The 17132-nt window shown below is 36.9% G+C and overlaps 1 protein-coding gene across 3 annotated transcripts; it reads left to right on the top strand.

The window, feature by feature from the left end:
* Positions 1 to 290: 290 nt before the first annotated feature.
* Positions 291 to 17132, top strand: LOC121388972 (centrosomal protein of 290 kDa-like). Of its 3 annotated transcripts, none has more exons than XM_041520531.1 (8): positions 291 to 628; positions 3241 to 3385; positions 5237 to 5376; positions 7199 to 7306; positions 7857 to 7947; positions 10326 to 10446; positions 11626 to 11720; positions 15715 to 17132. In XM_041520531.1, the coding sequence occupies exons 2-8, from the start codon at positions 3353 to 3355 to the stop codon at positions 15883 to 15885; spliced, it is 759 nt and encodes a 252-aa protein (XP_041376465.1). In that variant the 5' UTR covers positions 291 to 628; positions 3241 to 3352; the 3' UTR covers positions 15886 to 17132. The 3 variants fall into 3 exon arrangements, with proteins under 3 accessions (XP_041376465.1, XP_041376467.1, XP_041376464.1); XM_041520533.1 differs by lacking the exon at positions 291 to 628 and adding an exon at positions 653 to 804 and having other exon boundaries at positions 11629 to 11720; XM_041520530.1 differs by lacking the exon at positions 291 to 628 and adding an exon at positions 653 to 804.

The following is a 17132-nucleotide window of genomic DNA, read 5'->3' as shown; positions in this document are numbered from 1 at the left end:
TCCTTCTGCTCCAGCTTTTGGTGTCTATGTCGCAGCTTCTGAGATACCTATAGCTTATATTAGGACATGCTCATCACATGCCGATTTTAAAGACCGACATATCGTTCTGGTAGAGACGTTGTTTGACCAGGGTTGTAACATTCAAGGACTCCTGAAAGTCTTCAAAAGGTTTTATGGTAGAAATTAGAATCACAGAGGCCATTTCACGATATGACATATCACCGACTGGGTAACGCTGTTTTGACCGTGTACATGTCTTTTCATGTATGGAAGAGGTTTGTTCTCATGACCAGTGGGGCAGGATAGGCTCATCTTTCGTGAACACCTGATATAATCACTGTTTTTACCGAGTGATTCATTAGTGAATGTCATCACAGCTGCATATATTGCATTGATCTCTATTCTGTGCAAATGTGGATTTTCGGCGATTCTTGGGGTGGCAGTTCTCATACAGGCGGATCTCCTAAGGCAGTGGCGGTCCTCTTAAGGACAAACACATCATAGTGGATCATGGGAGTAATCATGACTTTGCCTAACATCCTTTCCACTCTGCCTAACTTCCTTTCGACTCTGACTTATGCAGAGATACAATTTTGAACAGGGAATACGGTTTTGTCGTTCAGATTTGGTTAGAACATCTATTTATTTATATTATTATTATTTATTTATTTATTTTTAGTGATTGTCCCTTTAAAAGTGTTAAAATGCAGTACCAGGCGACAGACTCGTTTCCGATATTTTGATAGACGGAAGTAAACAAGTTCAAGCGTGTGAACAGATACCGGGTACAACCAAGATGTGTTGGTAATGCTTTTAAAAAATGTTTGACCATCACTATGACATAGGCTGCACATTACTACTGCAGTTGGCAATACTTCCGAACGTTCCAACATTCAGTTCATTTAGGTTTAGAGTAGTATAGTGATTTCCCTCGAAATTTGGCAAGGCATGATGGTATCTAGACCAAACATTTTGGGAGCATTTTCACCATTTTCGAGGCACTTGTTTTTCATTAAAAATGCACAAAAATTAATTAAAATAAACATTAATGTAATTTATGTGCTTGCTTTAATAAATGAATGGCAAAAGATATAAAAGCCTTATTTTATTAATTAATAAATACCTTTTTGGGTGTTTTATAAAGGCAATTTCAGAATTAATTGGTGAAAGAGGCTTGTAACCTTGTTTAATCTCAGGGCAGCATGGTGCTGATTAAGGCAAAATGGTGCTAGACTATTGAGGCATGGTGCTGCACCATGCTAAAACAAGCTAGGGAAAACAATACGATAGCATGCATGCTGGAATGTTCGGAAGTCTGCGGTTTACGATTTTCAAGTCTTGCCAAGTCTTCAATAGCAAAATAAAACCCAAAGTTAAGAGGTCGGTGAGGCAGGGCCAGTGGCGTAGTGTGGGTTGCCCACGCCCGGGGCAAGGCAAGTATTGCGCCCCTAACCAGTGGACCGTTAGCACTCCCTGAGTCCCTTCCACCAGTCCAGAATTTTGTGCCCGAGGCAACCGCCCCAGAGACCCCACCCACGCTATGCCGCTTGGCAGGGCTTAGCCCAGGGGTAAACTTAAAGTGTTGACAGGATGCTTGATTGGTTTAAGATCGACCCCCTGTCGGTGAGCCCATTGGGCTGTTTCTTGTTCCATTTCCCAAGCATGATATTGAAAACCTGTTGTAATCAAGAAATGTCTACTATTGTTTTTAAATAACATTTTGTTGAAATAGCAGACCCCCCACCCTCCCAAAATGTCTGATAAACTGTCAGAACTATTTTTGTTTTGTTTAATATCTACATTTTACATTTTATTGCATCTTTATAAAACAAGATTTAAAAAGTTTAATTTATTTTTCCAATATTTCAGATGTTTTTTCAAATTTACAAATTCGCATTCAGCGTGTTGGGAAATGCCACTGACTTCTGCAAAACGCTTTTCATAATATAAACTCTCTCTCTCTCTCTCTCTCTCTCTCTCTCTCTCTCTCTCTCTCTCTCTCTCTCTCTCTCTCTCTCTCTCTCTCTCTCTGTGTCTGTCTGTCTGTTTCTCTCTGAAAAAGTTCTCTCTCCCTATCTGTCTCTGTCTCCCTCTCTCTCTCCATCTCTCTCTCTGTCTGTCTCTGTTTCTCTCTCTCAAAAAGTTCTCTGTCTGTCTGTCTCTCTCTCTCCATCCCTCCTCTCTCTCTCTCTCTCTGTTTCTCTCTCTCAAAAAGTGCTCTCTGCCTCTCTGTCTGTGTATGTGTCTGTCTGTCTGTGTTTTCTCTCTCTCTCTCCTCTCTCTCTCTCCTCCCTCTCTCTCTCTCTCTCTCTCTCTCTCTGTGTGTGTCTCTGTCTGTCTCTCTCTCAAAAAGTTCTCTCTCCCTATCTGTCTCTGTCTCCCTCTCTCTCTCCATCTCTCTCTCTGTCTGTCTCTGTTTCTCTCTCTCAAAAAGTTCTGTCTGTCTGTGTCTGTCTCTCCCCCCCCCCCTCCCCTCCCTCTCTCTCTCTCGCTGTCTGTTTCTCTCTCAAAAAGTGCTCTCTGCCTCTCTGTCTGTGTATGTGTCTCTCTGTCTGTCTGGTTTCTCTCTCTCTCTCTCACTCTCTCTCTCTCTCTCTCTCTCTCTCTCTCTCTCTCTCTCTCTGTGTGTGTCTCTGTCTGTCTGTTTCTCTCTCAAAAAGTTCTCTCTCCCTATCTGTCTCTGTCTCCCTCTCTCTCTCCATCTCTCTCTGTCTGTCTCTGTTTCTCTCTCTCAAAAAGTTCTCTGTCTGTGTCTGTCTCTCCCACCCTCCCTCTCTCTCTCTCTCGCTGTCTGTTTCTCTCTCAAAAAGTGCTCTCTCCCTCTCTCTGTCTGTGTATGTGCCTCTCTGTCTGTCTGTGTCTCTCTCTCACACTCACACTCACACTCTCACTCTCACTCTCACTCTCACTCTCACTCTCACTCTCACTCTCACTCTCACTCTCACTCTCACTCTCACTCTCACTCTCACTCTCTATCTCTTTCTCATGTATATATATATACATGTATATATGTTCATTTAGTATGTTCTTGAGTATTGGCCAGTTACTGGTATTGCCACTTACGATGCAGTAATAATTGGCCCACAGTCAGAAACTATTCTGTCATAGCTTACATTAATTAGAATTCAACATGACTATCATAATATTATATTCATTATATTACAGTGTTGTCAGTTGTTATAATACTTATTTATTATATTATGGTGATGTCAGTTTACTTAATCTCTTCATTAATTTCAGATAACAAACTTGGACAATAAAGAAAAAGAGCAGTCCACTTTTTTGTTGTAGCTGATAAATGATGGGACCCAGAATTAAACAAGATTAGTCACTGACCAGGCAGCACGATAGAATGTCTTTTGTAGACATCCATTCTTGTTCTCAGGTAAAAACTATATTTTAAAACTAAAGTGATTGTTTTGATAAACCAAACAAAATAAGATGTGCGATGTTCGTGTTTAAAGCCGCAGACCCTAGTTTCAACCCATGAAAATGGACACTAAGTTTACCAACCTGCGACACATTTGGAGAATCTTATAATGTAGAGAAGCTAAAGTCTGTGATGTTTAAATCGGGAAATGCTATCCAAAAATAGGCTAGAGCTTGTCTCGATAACCATTACTTCTCAGATGAACATGCAGTTTTTAGAATTATGAAAAATGCATTTTGGGTATTACAAAAACCTGGCTGACCAGAACCACTTCAGATGTACAAAAATTAATATTCTAAATAATAAAATGTATGTACTTCTAATTTAAATGATTAAAAAAAACGGTTTTAATAATCAAAAATACATTGTAGTGTTTAAAAACTAGGGTCTGTCACTTTAACTTCTCTAACATTAAGCTACATGTAAACGTGGTTTACATCTAGTGTCACATAAGGCACAACTTTAAATTAACATCCCATTCAATCAATATACATGTAGATCACATTTTCATGGAAATATTGTATTATCACATTTAGAACTGGGCAGTATTGAAATTTGGGATTCAGTATCAGTATTTTGGGGGTGATTTACCTTGGTATCAGTACGGTATTCGGTAGTGACACAATATCAATATTGAGCGGTATTTTCTGTATACTTGCCTTTAAATGCATGCCCAAATTACAGCTTACTGACTATTTTTATCTAAAAAAAATTAATTTTCATACACAAGGCTCTCGTCTGATTTATACCCAACCCATTTTGCGTTCATCAAATACATTATTAGTGCTTTACTAAATGGTACCATAGGTTGACACCCAGTAGCTGATGTATTTTTTATGCTGGGGTATTGTTAAACATTTATTCATTAATTCTTTTACTAAATGGCGGGACGGGAACAACTTTTTCAATACCATATGTTGAAATTTGCTTCGTACGGTAAATCGGTATTGACATGATACTGATATCAAACGGTATATATGGTATACCACCCAGCTCCTGTACTATCAGCAATGTACATTCACTGCTAACTCCCAAATCTTGAGATTGGTGTACGGTATATCGCATATATTCTGTGGATCCCTGATCTGAATTAAATCAAATGTATTATTGTTGATGTTGTTGTTTTATGAGTTGAGACTATGGCAATAAACAAGTCATTCATTCCCATAGGCGTATGGGATGTAGCCCAGTGTTAAAGCGCTCGCTTGATGCACGGTCGGTTTGGGATCGATCCCCGTCGGTGAGCCCTTTGGGCTATTTCTTGTTCCAGCCAGTGCACCACGACTGGTATATCAAAGGCTGTAGTATGTGCTATCCTGTCTGTGGGATGGTTATTTCTCATTCCAGCCAGTGCACCACGACTGGCATATCAAAGGCCATGGTATTTACTACCCTGTCTGTGGGATGGTGCATATAAAAGATCCCTTGCTGCTAATCGGAAAGAGTAGTGGCGACAGTGGGTTTCCTCTTTCAATATCTGTGTGGTCCTTAACCATACATGTATGTCCGATGCCATATAACTGTAATTAAATGTATTGAGTGCATCGTTAAATAAATAATTTCCTTTCTTCTGGGGGAGCAGTTTTTTTCCTGAATAAAACTAAAATGCTTGAATCTTGATAACAAAATTTGTTCATATTAGCATTACTGTCAAACAGCTAAAAGCCCTCAGGTTAGCACATTTTGTCCGAATATCACTATTGTATTTGCCCGAATTTGAGGATTTGCTCCAGTACTAGTCTTGTATGCTAATGTTCCTTCTTACTTAAAAAAAAATTAAAAATCAGTATTTGTATTTGCTTGCAGTTTTGTGCTGAAAATGCCACATTGCGGAAGAAAGTACACCTCTTGAAACAGCAGCGCAATGCTTGTCGGAAGGAATTAGCAAAACTGCAAGAGGAAAAGAAACTAGAAAGTCTGCTAAAAACTTACGTTACTTCACGAGAGTAAGCCTAACATTCAGGGATGCTTTCATCCCTATTATTTCATAATGGACTTGTCATTCTTTTCAAATGAATCACAGGGGCGGATGAAGGATTTTTATATGGAGGGTGTGCAATTTCAAAAAGGGTACCTATAATACAGTAAAGTACACTTATAACGAACATGCTTAATACGAACTACTGCATAGAACGAACTGATCGTGAAGTCCCGTTTTATTTCCCTGTATATTTATAACCAACTTATGCATATGTGTACAACAAACTACTGCTATAACGAACTATCAGGGTCCCTTTTGGTTCGTTATAAGAGTACTTTACAGTATTCCAGAGTAGACCAGCATGCATTATATATCGACAATCTCTTCCAGAAAGGCAATAGCTGACCGTCATATGATATCTCTTCCACTAAAAAGAAATACATTTATTATGTTCATGTTAAAAACTGGATTCAGGGGGTGGATTTGGTCGCTTTTAAATCTGGAGAGGGTGTATCTACTTTTAGCAATACCCAACCCAATAACCTATGGATGGATCCATTTAAGTTTTGCTTGAGAAAATAATGGAGATATATTATCACTGGTGTAGGAAGTGGGAGGTGGGGTGGCAAGGGGGGCATGTACCCCCCCCCCCCTCCCCACTTTGTACGAGCAGCGTTGGTTTATATATATTTGTACATGTATTTGGCACCTTCCTACACCCGTGATTATACGTCGCTGATGATAACCACTAATGGACGACTCGCTGTGGGTTGTCAATTCATTTATTCTGGTCAACCATGTCACATGAGCAAAACACACCATTCATTGAACCAGGTGATCATGTGACCAACACCACAATTTGACCACCATACATCCAAGTGTGTTCTCCTTTCCAACACTTCACAACTTGACCGTAGAAAATCGCCAACTAATGCCAGAATTAAGTCTCAGGCTGAACCACAACTGTCACATGGCACTGTCTGCACGTGCACTTAGTTAATATGCGTAATTCGTATACTATTTGGCAGACAACTACATGTACATTACAACCCCTGCAATTAAGAAAATGTCTACGGCAAAAAACAAAAACATGCTGTTCAAAAAAAAAAAAAAAAATCCAAGGCAAAAATGTGCCATTGAGAATTACACCCCCCCCCCCCCCCATTGCAATCTTCACAGTACTGCTTATTGCCATGGGCAATTGCAGGAGTTGCATTATAGTTAAAACCCAAAATATATTTACACGTTAAAAATAAACATACTGCTACATATTAATATGCAGTGAAACCCCTCAAAACTGGACATCTATGGGACCAAGTAAAAAAAATCTGGTTTTAAGGGGTATCCAATTTGTAGTTAGTACTAAACCAAATAACTTCTGGCTGGGTCAAAGTTCGAGGTGTACCGAACGTTTGATAGAGAAGTGAACACCTCAAGTCCTGTGATTGGTGATAAATGTGAGTGTGTTGGTTGTAAAAAAAAAAGGTTCATCTGGGTCACTTTAAGGGTGAGGGATGGTAGTATTTATATCTGTGGTGTTTGTGTCGATTGATACGCTGCAGGTAGGAGTTTTAGCCACATATGTTACTAGTGTCGTCTATGTGATTTGATTTGGTGGCATACACCCTAAAGAGATTCTTTACTGATATTTAAAAAGGGACCATGAAAAAACGTCCAGTTTTGAGCGGTTTCACTATAGTAGGAAAATTTATGTGGCAAAGAAAATCAAATGATATGTAGTCATACCTACCGGTAGTTTAGGCAGCCACCCACAAATACAGTACATGTAGCTTGACACTATTATATTTTCAAATATGTCTGGGGTTTTATTTTGTATTTTTTTTTAGTGTTTATGTGCAGACAGAACCCAAATCCTGGCAGCTTGGAATATTTGGTTCTCCTCGAAAAAAGGAGGAAAAGGTCGAACATGTTGCTGATTTGGAAAAAACAAACAAGTAAATATTCCAAAGGCTTTCAACATTAATATATCATACATTTATTGGACCATTTGTAAAACTATTTTCAATTGCTGTAATGTAACTTAATATTTTTATGGTATGAGTTGTATGTTTTTCTATGAGGGATAAATTTATTTCCAAAGAGACATCATGCAATTGGATAGGGGGATATCAGACAAAATAATAAATGGTTAAAAGTCATTGATATAACATTGCTTTGTACACAATAAATATAGAATTTCGAACTACAATATTTTGATATTAAATATTTAACAGATTGTACAATTTTTAGATTTAATTTTTTGTAAACTTGAAAAAAAGAACAGAAAAAAAAAATGTCCCATAGCTCACATACCATAGTAGTGTTTGAATTAAAATGATGTCATTGAATGAATAATATCAGAATGATGTCACTTGCCCGTGATGCTTTTTGTTTAAAATGCGGGAAAATGTGCAATGTAAAATTGCTATTGGACATTTTGACTTGTTTCCATGTGTGTAAATGTTATAACATATTGTTCATGGTGTTATTTTATTTTTACTTTAGGCTTCTAACAATGCACAATCAACTAATGCGGCGATATGAGAAGGAAGTCAAGCAGAACATGTCTAACATAGAACTTCTGTCAGAACTGAATGTAAGAAATTAATAATTAGAGAAACGTTTTACACACAACCAAGGGGAGGAAATAAACTGCCAAGGATGTAGAATTGCTTTGGTACAGCCTTTTTACCATTAAACTATACATTAATTGCAATTTGTTTTGCTTAAATTTTGAAAAATTTGCAAATCCAATGTGGATTTTTTGTCATCCTGGTTTTTGTTGTACGTTGTAGCTCAGAAAACAGTGTCTGTCTGTTACAGAGTGCTTTAAATTGACCGACCAAAGTTTTTAAACACTACAGTGTATTAGACATTACCTGCAATTTATTGTGACCGACCAAAGTTTTTAAACACTACAGTGTATTAGACATTACCTGCAATTTATTGTGACCGACCAAAGTTTTTAAACACTACAGTGTATTAGACATTACCTGCAATTTATTGTGACCGACCAAAGTTTTAAAACACTACAGTGTATTAGACATTACCTGCAATTTATTGTGACGACCAAAGTTTTTAAACACTACGGTGTATTAGACATTACCTGCAATTTATTGTGACCGACCAAAGTTTTTAAACACTACAGTGTATTAGACATTACCTGCAATTTATTGTGACCGACCAAAGTTTTTAAACACTACAGTGTATTAGACATTACCTGCAATTTATTGTGACCGACCAAAGTTTTTAAACACTACAGTGTATTAGACATTACCTGCAATTTATTGTGACCGACCAAAGTTTTTAAACACTACAGTGTATTTCTAATTAGACATTACCTGCAATTTATTGTGACCGACCAAAGTTTTTAAACTGTACAATGTATTAGACATTACCTGCAATATATTGTGACCGACCAAAGTTTTTAAACACTACAGTGTATTAGACATTACCTGCAATTTATTGTGACCGACCAAAGTTTTTAAACACTACAATGTATTAGACATTACCTGCAATTTATTGTGACCGACCAAAGTTTTTAAACACTACAGTGTATTAGACATTACCTGCAATTTATTGTTTGTGGGGCGGGACGTAGCCCAGTGTTAAAGCATCTGCCTGATGCGCGGTCGTTCTGGGATCGATCCCCGTCGGTGGGCCCATTGGGCTATTTCTCGTTCCAGCCAGTGCACCACGACTGGTATATCAAAGGCTGTGGTATGTCAGTGTTCGAGATTAAAATTCTTGGCCAGTATCCCAGTTGGATACTAACATTTCGAAATCTGGTATCCCACTTGAGAATTTAGTATTATATGGCATCCCGGTGGGATACTGGGTGCTTGAAGTCTGGTATCCAAATTTAAATTCTGGTATTCCCGGGATATCGGGATACCGTTAATCTCGAACACTGTATGTGCCATCCTGTCTGCAGAATGGTGCATATAAAAGATCCCTTGCTGCTAATGGAAAAAATGTAGCAGGTATCCTCTCTAAGACTGTATGTCAGAATTACTAAATGTTTGACATTCAATAGCTGATGGTTAATAAATCAATGTGCTCTAGTGGTGTCATTAATGGAAAAATGTACCAGGTTTCCTCTTTATGACTGTGTCAAAATGACCATATGTTTGACATCCAATAGCCGATGATTAAATAATCGATGTGCTGTAGTGGTGTCATAAAACAAAGCAAATGTTTTTGTATTGTTTGGGTTATCCATTTCCTTATATGCAAAGTGTTTCTGGTCACCTTAGTGTCTAATACCACAAAATGCATTTTATAATTCTAAAAATGAACATATTTCTGAGAAGTAATGGTTATGGAAACAAACTCTTAGTCTATTTTTAGAAAAAGAAAGAAATGTTTTATTTAACTACGCACTCAACACATTTTATTTACGGTTATATGGTGTCAGACATATGGTTAAGGACCACACAGATTTTGAGAGGAAACCCACTGTCGCCACTACATGGGCTACTCTTTCCGATTAGCAGCAAGGGATCTTTTATTTGCGCTTCCCCCAGGCAGGATAGCACAAACCATGGCCTTTGTTGAACCAGTTATGGATCACTGGTCGGTGCAAGTGGTTTACACCTACCTATTGAGCCTTGCGGAGCACTCACTCAGGTTTTGGAGTCGGTATCTGGATTAAAAATCCCATGCCTCGACTGGGATCCGAACCCAGTACCTACCAGCCTGTATACCGATGGCCTAACCACGACACCACCGAGGCCGGTCTATTTTTAGAAGGTATTTCCATGTTTTATTGTCACAGACTCCCATTTCACACTATTGTAATTTTATCCAGATGAGTTACAGGTTTGTACATGTAGATTAACTAAACTTAGCATCCCATTTTTCTCAGGTTGAAAGTAGGGTATGTGACTTTAATCACACATAAAGACCGCAAGATGCTCAGTATCTGTTTTTTAAATGAAAATGGATTTGATATTTTTGTAAATTCTGTTTCAGCTGAAGCTGGCTGCAATGGAAACCAAGTTAAAAGAAGAGAAAGAGAAAGTTCTGAGATTGGAAAGAGAGCTAATTATTACAAGAGGTCCAAAGTCAAGATCTCGTTCAGGTGCAGGGGCAGGTGAGAAATGGAGCCATCAAAGATTTGTATGTAGTAAAGCCAATTACAGACAAGTTTTAATTTTTATTAAGCATTTAAGTTTTGTTTTAATTTGGAAATTGATATTTAATTGTTAAGAGTTAGTATACTTTAACATTAAAGTTAATTTATTTGGCGTGAGATCTAGCTTATGGTGATGCCTTGTATGAGCTAGCTAGAAGAGCTAATTGCACAGCAAATGATGAAATTGTAATATTTGTCTTGTCCCAGTCAGTTATTCTCGTATGAGGCACTCGTATTGTGTGGCTTTGCCTTTAGTCAGTAGAGCACTTGTCTGAGGTGCTTGAGTTATTGGAACCACCTTGATTTTTTTTTACCCATCTCAACCAAAACATTAATGAATGTTTAATGACACCCCAGCACAAAAAATATATTGTCTCCATCTCAACCATGACTTGTGTATCAAAGGTATGTGTTGTCCTGTCTGTTGCAGAGTGCATATAAAAGATACCTTGCTGCTATAGTAGGTTTCCTCTGAAATTATATATCAGAATTATTAAATGTTTGATATAAAATAGCCTGAGATTGTAATCAGTGTGCTCTAGTGGTGTGATTAAACAACAAAAAAAGCTTTCACTTTTTACTTTGTTAAGCTTTACACCGTTATGCAGATATGTTACCAGGGGAGTTCTGGTGCATTTCCCCCACCATTGCTTAGACAAACTTAAATATTAACTATAAAATTTACTAATTCATTACGTAAAGAACACTGTTTTAAAATTAAAATTATTTACATATAACAATATCTAGATGTAAACAAGAGTTAGTGCAAACAGGGATGCCAACTGCAAGCAAAGCTTAAAAAAAAAATGGCAATAATTTTATTTTAAATGGTTCCCCAAAATTTGAATATTTTCTAAAAAAAATTACTAATTTTATTGGCAACATTATTTATTTATGAAGTGTGCATAAACAAATCTTAGTGCCTTGGCTAATGATAGTGTAAGAACATTATTTTAGCTGCTGATATTGTTAAATATATTATTTAAATGATAAATTGTTTTGTTCACAGTAGCAATCATTTTGGTGTTGGTTTTTTTCAGTAATAATTAAAATATGTCAGAGGAGCATATCTAACTTAAATCATGCTACATGTAATTATCATGTCAGTATTTTCAGTTAATTTATTTCTGTTTTTAGCAGACGATGAGGTTTTAAGAGAAGTTGTTAAGGAACGAAATAAGCTGAAGAAAGAAAACAAGAAATTGAGGACAGAACTAAAAGGACTTGACACAGTAAGTTGTAATACGGTCGACGAGTTACTTGCCGCAACTTCATTGTGACTTCATAGACATTAAGTATAACACATCTTACCATAATTACAATTCATGGTCATATTTTGTAAATGGTACAATTTTTAAACAAAAATGTTTTAACAGCAGTTTTGCGTTCAACATTTTTAAGTGTTCTGTAAATGGAAGAGTAATGCACCCAGTTTATTGTTATTGCAGGAAGATGCAAAGTTTGCCATTGTAACCATCGCAGGATAAATCCAATATCTTAAGACAGTAACCAGTTATTCTCTATATAAAACACAAGGTCTTTTCCTGACTACTTAACGTCTAATGATTGGTACTGCCAACTGCCTTCTTTAGATTTATCTGATGCCACATTCTGTAAAGATCTTCTTGCGCTCAAGTTCACACACATCGTAATAAATGGTGCATACAAAGATGAAATTCCATTAATACAACCATAATAGATGTCTCCATACTTGTTTCTAAACACAGGCAGGGGTTCAAAAAATTTCAAAAAAATTACTTGCCACAGGGCAAGTGCTAATCAGATATTCACTTACCCCATATATTTTCCCACTTGCCCATACTTCTTACGGTTACCAATTGTGTTAATACAATAATGTAATTATCTTGACGGTAACTGGTTTAATTGCACAAATAAAGAATTTTGACAATATGTTACAACACTTACTTAGGAAGTACTAAATGTATATGTCTGTCCAGTAGTATTCACTGTTTTCTCTTGGTTCTGTTGATTTAAACTTTATTTTTAAATAGTGTCCATCTGTTGATTTAAACTTTGTTATTTGTTTGGTAGTGTTCACTTGTTCATCTAAATATAATTATTGTGTCGATATATGTCTTAATGGCCACTTGTATGGCTGTGGATGTGGTGAGATCCCTTTCCACTTGTGAGCCATTTTTTTATGGCTAGCATTGGTTCAAAAATGTTTAGGGATTTTGGCTCATGTGTCATTATTGTGAGTATATTATTTAACATTCTCTGCCCCAAAACACTTCTCTGGGATGTTTTTACCCTGTTCATAGCTGAGAAAAGTCTCTCGCAAACAGTTGTGGCTTGGCTCAAGGTAAACATGAGCTATGTTACTCTGCAAATGTTTTTAAGTAGTGTAGGCTTGGTAAACAACAGCAGGGGAGAGTGTGTACATCGATAATAGCCTTATATTTTTAATTTATTGAGTATAATTTATTTGTTAAAAACTATTAATAAAGCAGAAAACTCCGAAGATATTCGTGTATGCTTAGAGGGCATTGCATCATCATGATTATGGCGTAGGTCTAATGAAATCTAACTTGTCACGATTATGACATAGGGCTAATGAAATGTAATTTCACCGTACCCGTTCATTTACACTAACGTATAATTAAATTTGCAAAGTACTGAAAAACATTAAGTATGTTCTGCTACAAGATTTATTATATCTAAACTAAAATATCTTGCAACATTTAAAAGAATACAGTTCATAATATTTATGCTTTGTCCAAGTGAACTCGGCAATTATAAACTTGCTTTATGCCCCCGTTCATTTGCAAAAATAGCGGATTCCGGAACCATGTTAACGTCTTAATTTAATTTGAATATGGCAATTTTCAACTGTATCCCACCTCATATATCATGTTTGCAAGGATTAAACATTTTGATTGCACACACAAGGCATGTATACTTTATTTTTATGTAAGCTGTAAAGCGTATTGGACGCTATTTCAAAGTTTGAAGTTCATCGAACCAATTACTTGTACGAATTCAGTCGAACGTTCAGTGGCGGAAATTACCGATCTTAGTCGATATTAAAAGGAGAATAACTCTAAAATTGTTATTGAATTTTTCAACAAATTATTTTCCGTGTTGGTGTGTTAACGCATTGGCAAGAGTTCGGGTCATTCCAGCATTTAGGATGAGGGTTAGTTTTCCTATTAGCTATGTAAATGTTCGGACAATCAGAACTGTTTCAAAAGGTTTTAGCGAGATTTGTAACAAAAGTTTAAAAAGGTTTTAGGTGTTACATTAGTCACTTGTCATCAGTCATTTGTCATCGGGCATATGCAGTTAACATTATTACTTGCCCGGCATGAAAATTCCACTTGGCATGGGCGTTGGGCGATTTTTGATCCCCTGACAGGAGTGGCTATATACACGGCTGTCGTGTATATATATATAGCCTTGGCTAACGAGGGCTGTTTACCTACATGACTCTCATATATTTTCTTCTTTCTCTTCATTTCTATGATTTCTAGCTTCTCTGTTAACCCCATAAAACTATAAACTATGTTTTACATGTATCTATATTCATTATTACTGTTCGATTAATGTGCTATATATATATATATATATATATATATATATATATATATATATATATATATATATACAGTGAAACTTCTCTAAACCGGACCCTCAGTAAACCGGAATTCCCTCAACACCGAACTTTTTTCACGGTCCCGCGTTTACGCAGCTTTAACCACTGACATAAACCCCTGAAAACCGGAAACGCCTCTACTCTGAATACCGAACAAATTTGGGGAGGCCCGTTTTGTTTATTCAATACAAATTTTACCTCTGAAGACCGAACAATTAAAAACTCTGAAGGAGCGTCCCCTGTCTCGACCATACCAATTAGTTGTCAAAGTTGCGGTGTTACTAACTATACCAGATGGTATGCGCATGCTCGGTGTCGCGTGTCCGGGACCTAGATTTCGGTTAAGCCTTGTCATTCAATTAACACCTTTAAGTTTGTAACGGGAATAATCATGTGCACTGTGTTTATTGGGAATGAGATTATTACCTCTTCCGAACAAATTTATCGCTGGTTATATCTGATTATTTTATACAAGGACCCGACAAAGCAACCATAAATTTAATTCATTGCATTCTCATTGTCTCTGTTCCACTGTTTATTTAGACAAATAAGTCGGCTTCTGTTTCCGATGTGTTACATGTTCCAAATGTATTTGTGTTATTTGTTCACAAAAGTTCAACAATCTACATAAAGAGTTTCCACTTTAATTTGGTTATTGTTGGTTTATAAATGTAATTTAACACACGTTTGTACCTTGGTAATATTATTAGTAAAAATTAAAAAATGGTTATCAAAGCTGTTTCTTAAAACCTCTGTAAACCGAACACCCCTCTAAAGCGAACATTTTATTCGGTCCCAAGGGTGTTAAGTTTAGAGACGTTTCACTGTATATATATATATATATATTACTGTTAAACATTGTACATAAGTGAATAGTATGTATGTATGTGTGTGTGTGTACACACACACACACACACACACACACACACACACACATACATACATACATACTATTCACTTATGTACAATGTTTAACATATTAAATGATTATAAAGTAGCCATACCAGGGTCCCAACCTGGCACTACTGTATTTGTTTTCTGGGGTCAATAAACTTTCTTTAAAAAATATATGTATATGTATATGTATTTTAGGAGAAAATCCCCATGTACGGTCACCACACCCCATCTAAACTTCCCAGTGCACAGCACAGGTTACATCTAGTAGATTAATAATACAATGCCCCTTCCCCCACCCAGCCTTGTTATTATTTTTGGACCAGCCTTAATACTGGTTCTACCCAAACTCCACTGAACAGATTATGGTGTACATGTATTTGCTAAATAGGGGTGGGACATGGCCCAGTGGTAAAGCACTCGCTTGATGTACGGTCGGTCTGGGTTCGATCTCAGTCAGTGGGCCCATTGGACCATTTCTCGATCCAGCCAGTGCATATCGAAGACCGTGGTATGTGTTATCCTGTCTATGAGATGGTACATATAAAACAACCCTTGCTACTAATGAAAAAATGTAGTGAGTTTCCTCTCTAAGAATATGTCATCCAATAGCCAATGATTAATAAATCAATGTGCTTTAGTGGTGTTGTTAAACAAAACAAACTTCTTGGTATCTACTAAATCTTACAATTTGCCTTTTGTTTTTTCTTTCCAAACAGGGTTTCTTTGAAGAAATAGAAGACATCAAGTTTGCATTTCAGCAGTCTGCCAAGCTGAACAAAGAATATGAGAAAGCTCTCCGCAAGCTGTGTCATCAGTTTGGAGTGCCGTACCCCTGTCCTGAAAAAACTCTTAGTCAGTCTCTCGTGGAAGGCCATTCTATCCATTGAAACAAAATATGTGATCGCGGATGCATATATTGATGCATGTTTTAACTAGTGTTCAGTCATTGAAAGGAACTTTTGTATTTCTTCGCCTGTTACTCGATCTCAGTTACAAGTCAAGTCCTGAAAATGTTTAAAAAAAATAATTGAGTCGTTTATAAGTTATTTAGAATCATGAATGGCCAGTGTGACATTTGAACAAAACATTATTTTAGGAACTTTGGCTACACACATCCATCTATTCGTATCCCATGTCTAATCAAATCTCCTAGTATCAAAAAAGATGGTTGATGGTAAAGACTGTTTCACTGGTATCTTATATCAGTGTACAGCATCATATTGTGCACAGACAATAACTTTAGTTATCCACTGTGAAACTGAATGTTGGATGCATCTTCCATTCTTAGTGTAAAGAAGGATAACTCTGTTCTAGGAACTAAACTGTAGGGAATCATTTCAGATTTCATCAGTTAATGTAACCGGCCTCGGTGGTGCAATGGTTAAGCCATTGAACTAAAGCCTGGTAGGTACAGGGTTCGCAGCTCGGTACTGGCTCCAACCCAGTGCGAGTTCCTAAGGGCTCACTAATCACTAACCAACTAACCCACTGTCCTGGACAGACAGCCCAGATAGTTGAGGTGTGTGCTCAGGACAGTGTGCTTGAACCTTAATTGGATATAAGCACGAAAATAAGTTGAAATGTAAACTTCACTTATTGTGTCCCGATCTTACTCCTAAATGGTTTAGAGAAAGGTCGATGGATGGGATGGCATGAGCAGTCTTCTAGTTGATCTTTGAAAGGCAGTGTACATCACAAACACTTCAGCTGTTGTAAATAACATTTTATTTCATTGCATAAACAAAACATTATTTCATGAATTTTCATGTTATTGCAAACAATATACAAATCTTTCATTGTAATAAAAAATATAATAACTTAAGATTTTTTTTAAATTCATTGTGGTTGATGGAAAGAATTGTGGATAAATAATACACAAAAACCTCCATTATTAATACACAATACATTGTTATATTGTCTCTGCATTCAGTAATATAGAATCTAGTTTTAGAGAAGAAACCTGCTGCTGTCCCGTGTGCATGATTCAAATTATACCAGTCCTCTACTTATGGGGGCGGGATGTAGCCCAGTGGTAAAACCACTTGCTTGATGCACGGTTGGTCTGGGGATCGATCCCCGTCGGTGGGCCCATTGGGCTATTTCTCGTTCCAGCCAGTGCACCACGACTGTCATA

The sequence above is a fragment of the Gigantopelta aegis genome, chromosome 14 (assembly GCF_016097555.1).
Source record: "Gigantopelta aegis isolate Gae_Host chromosome 14, Gae_host_genome, whole genome shotgun sequence".
Classification (NCBI taxonomy): Eukaryota; Metazoa; Mollusca; class Gastropoda; order Neomphalida; family Peltospiridae; genus Gigantopelta; species Gigantopelta aegis.
This window is presented reverse-complemented; position numbering and strand designations above follow the sequence as displayed.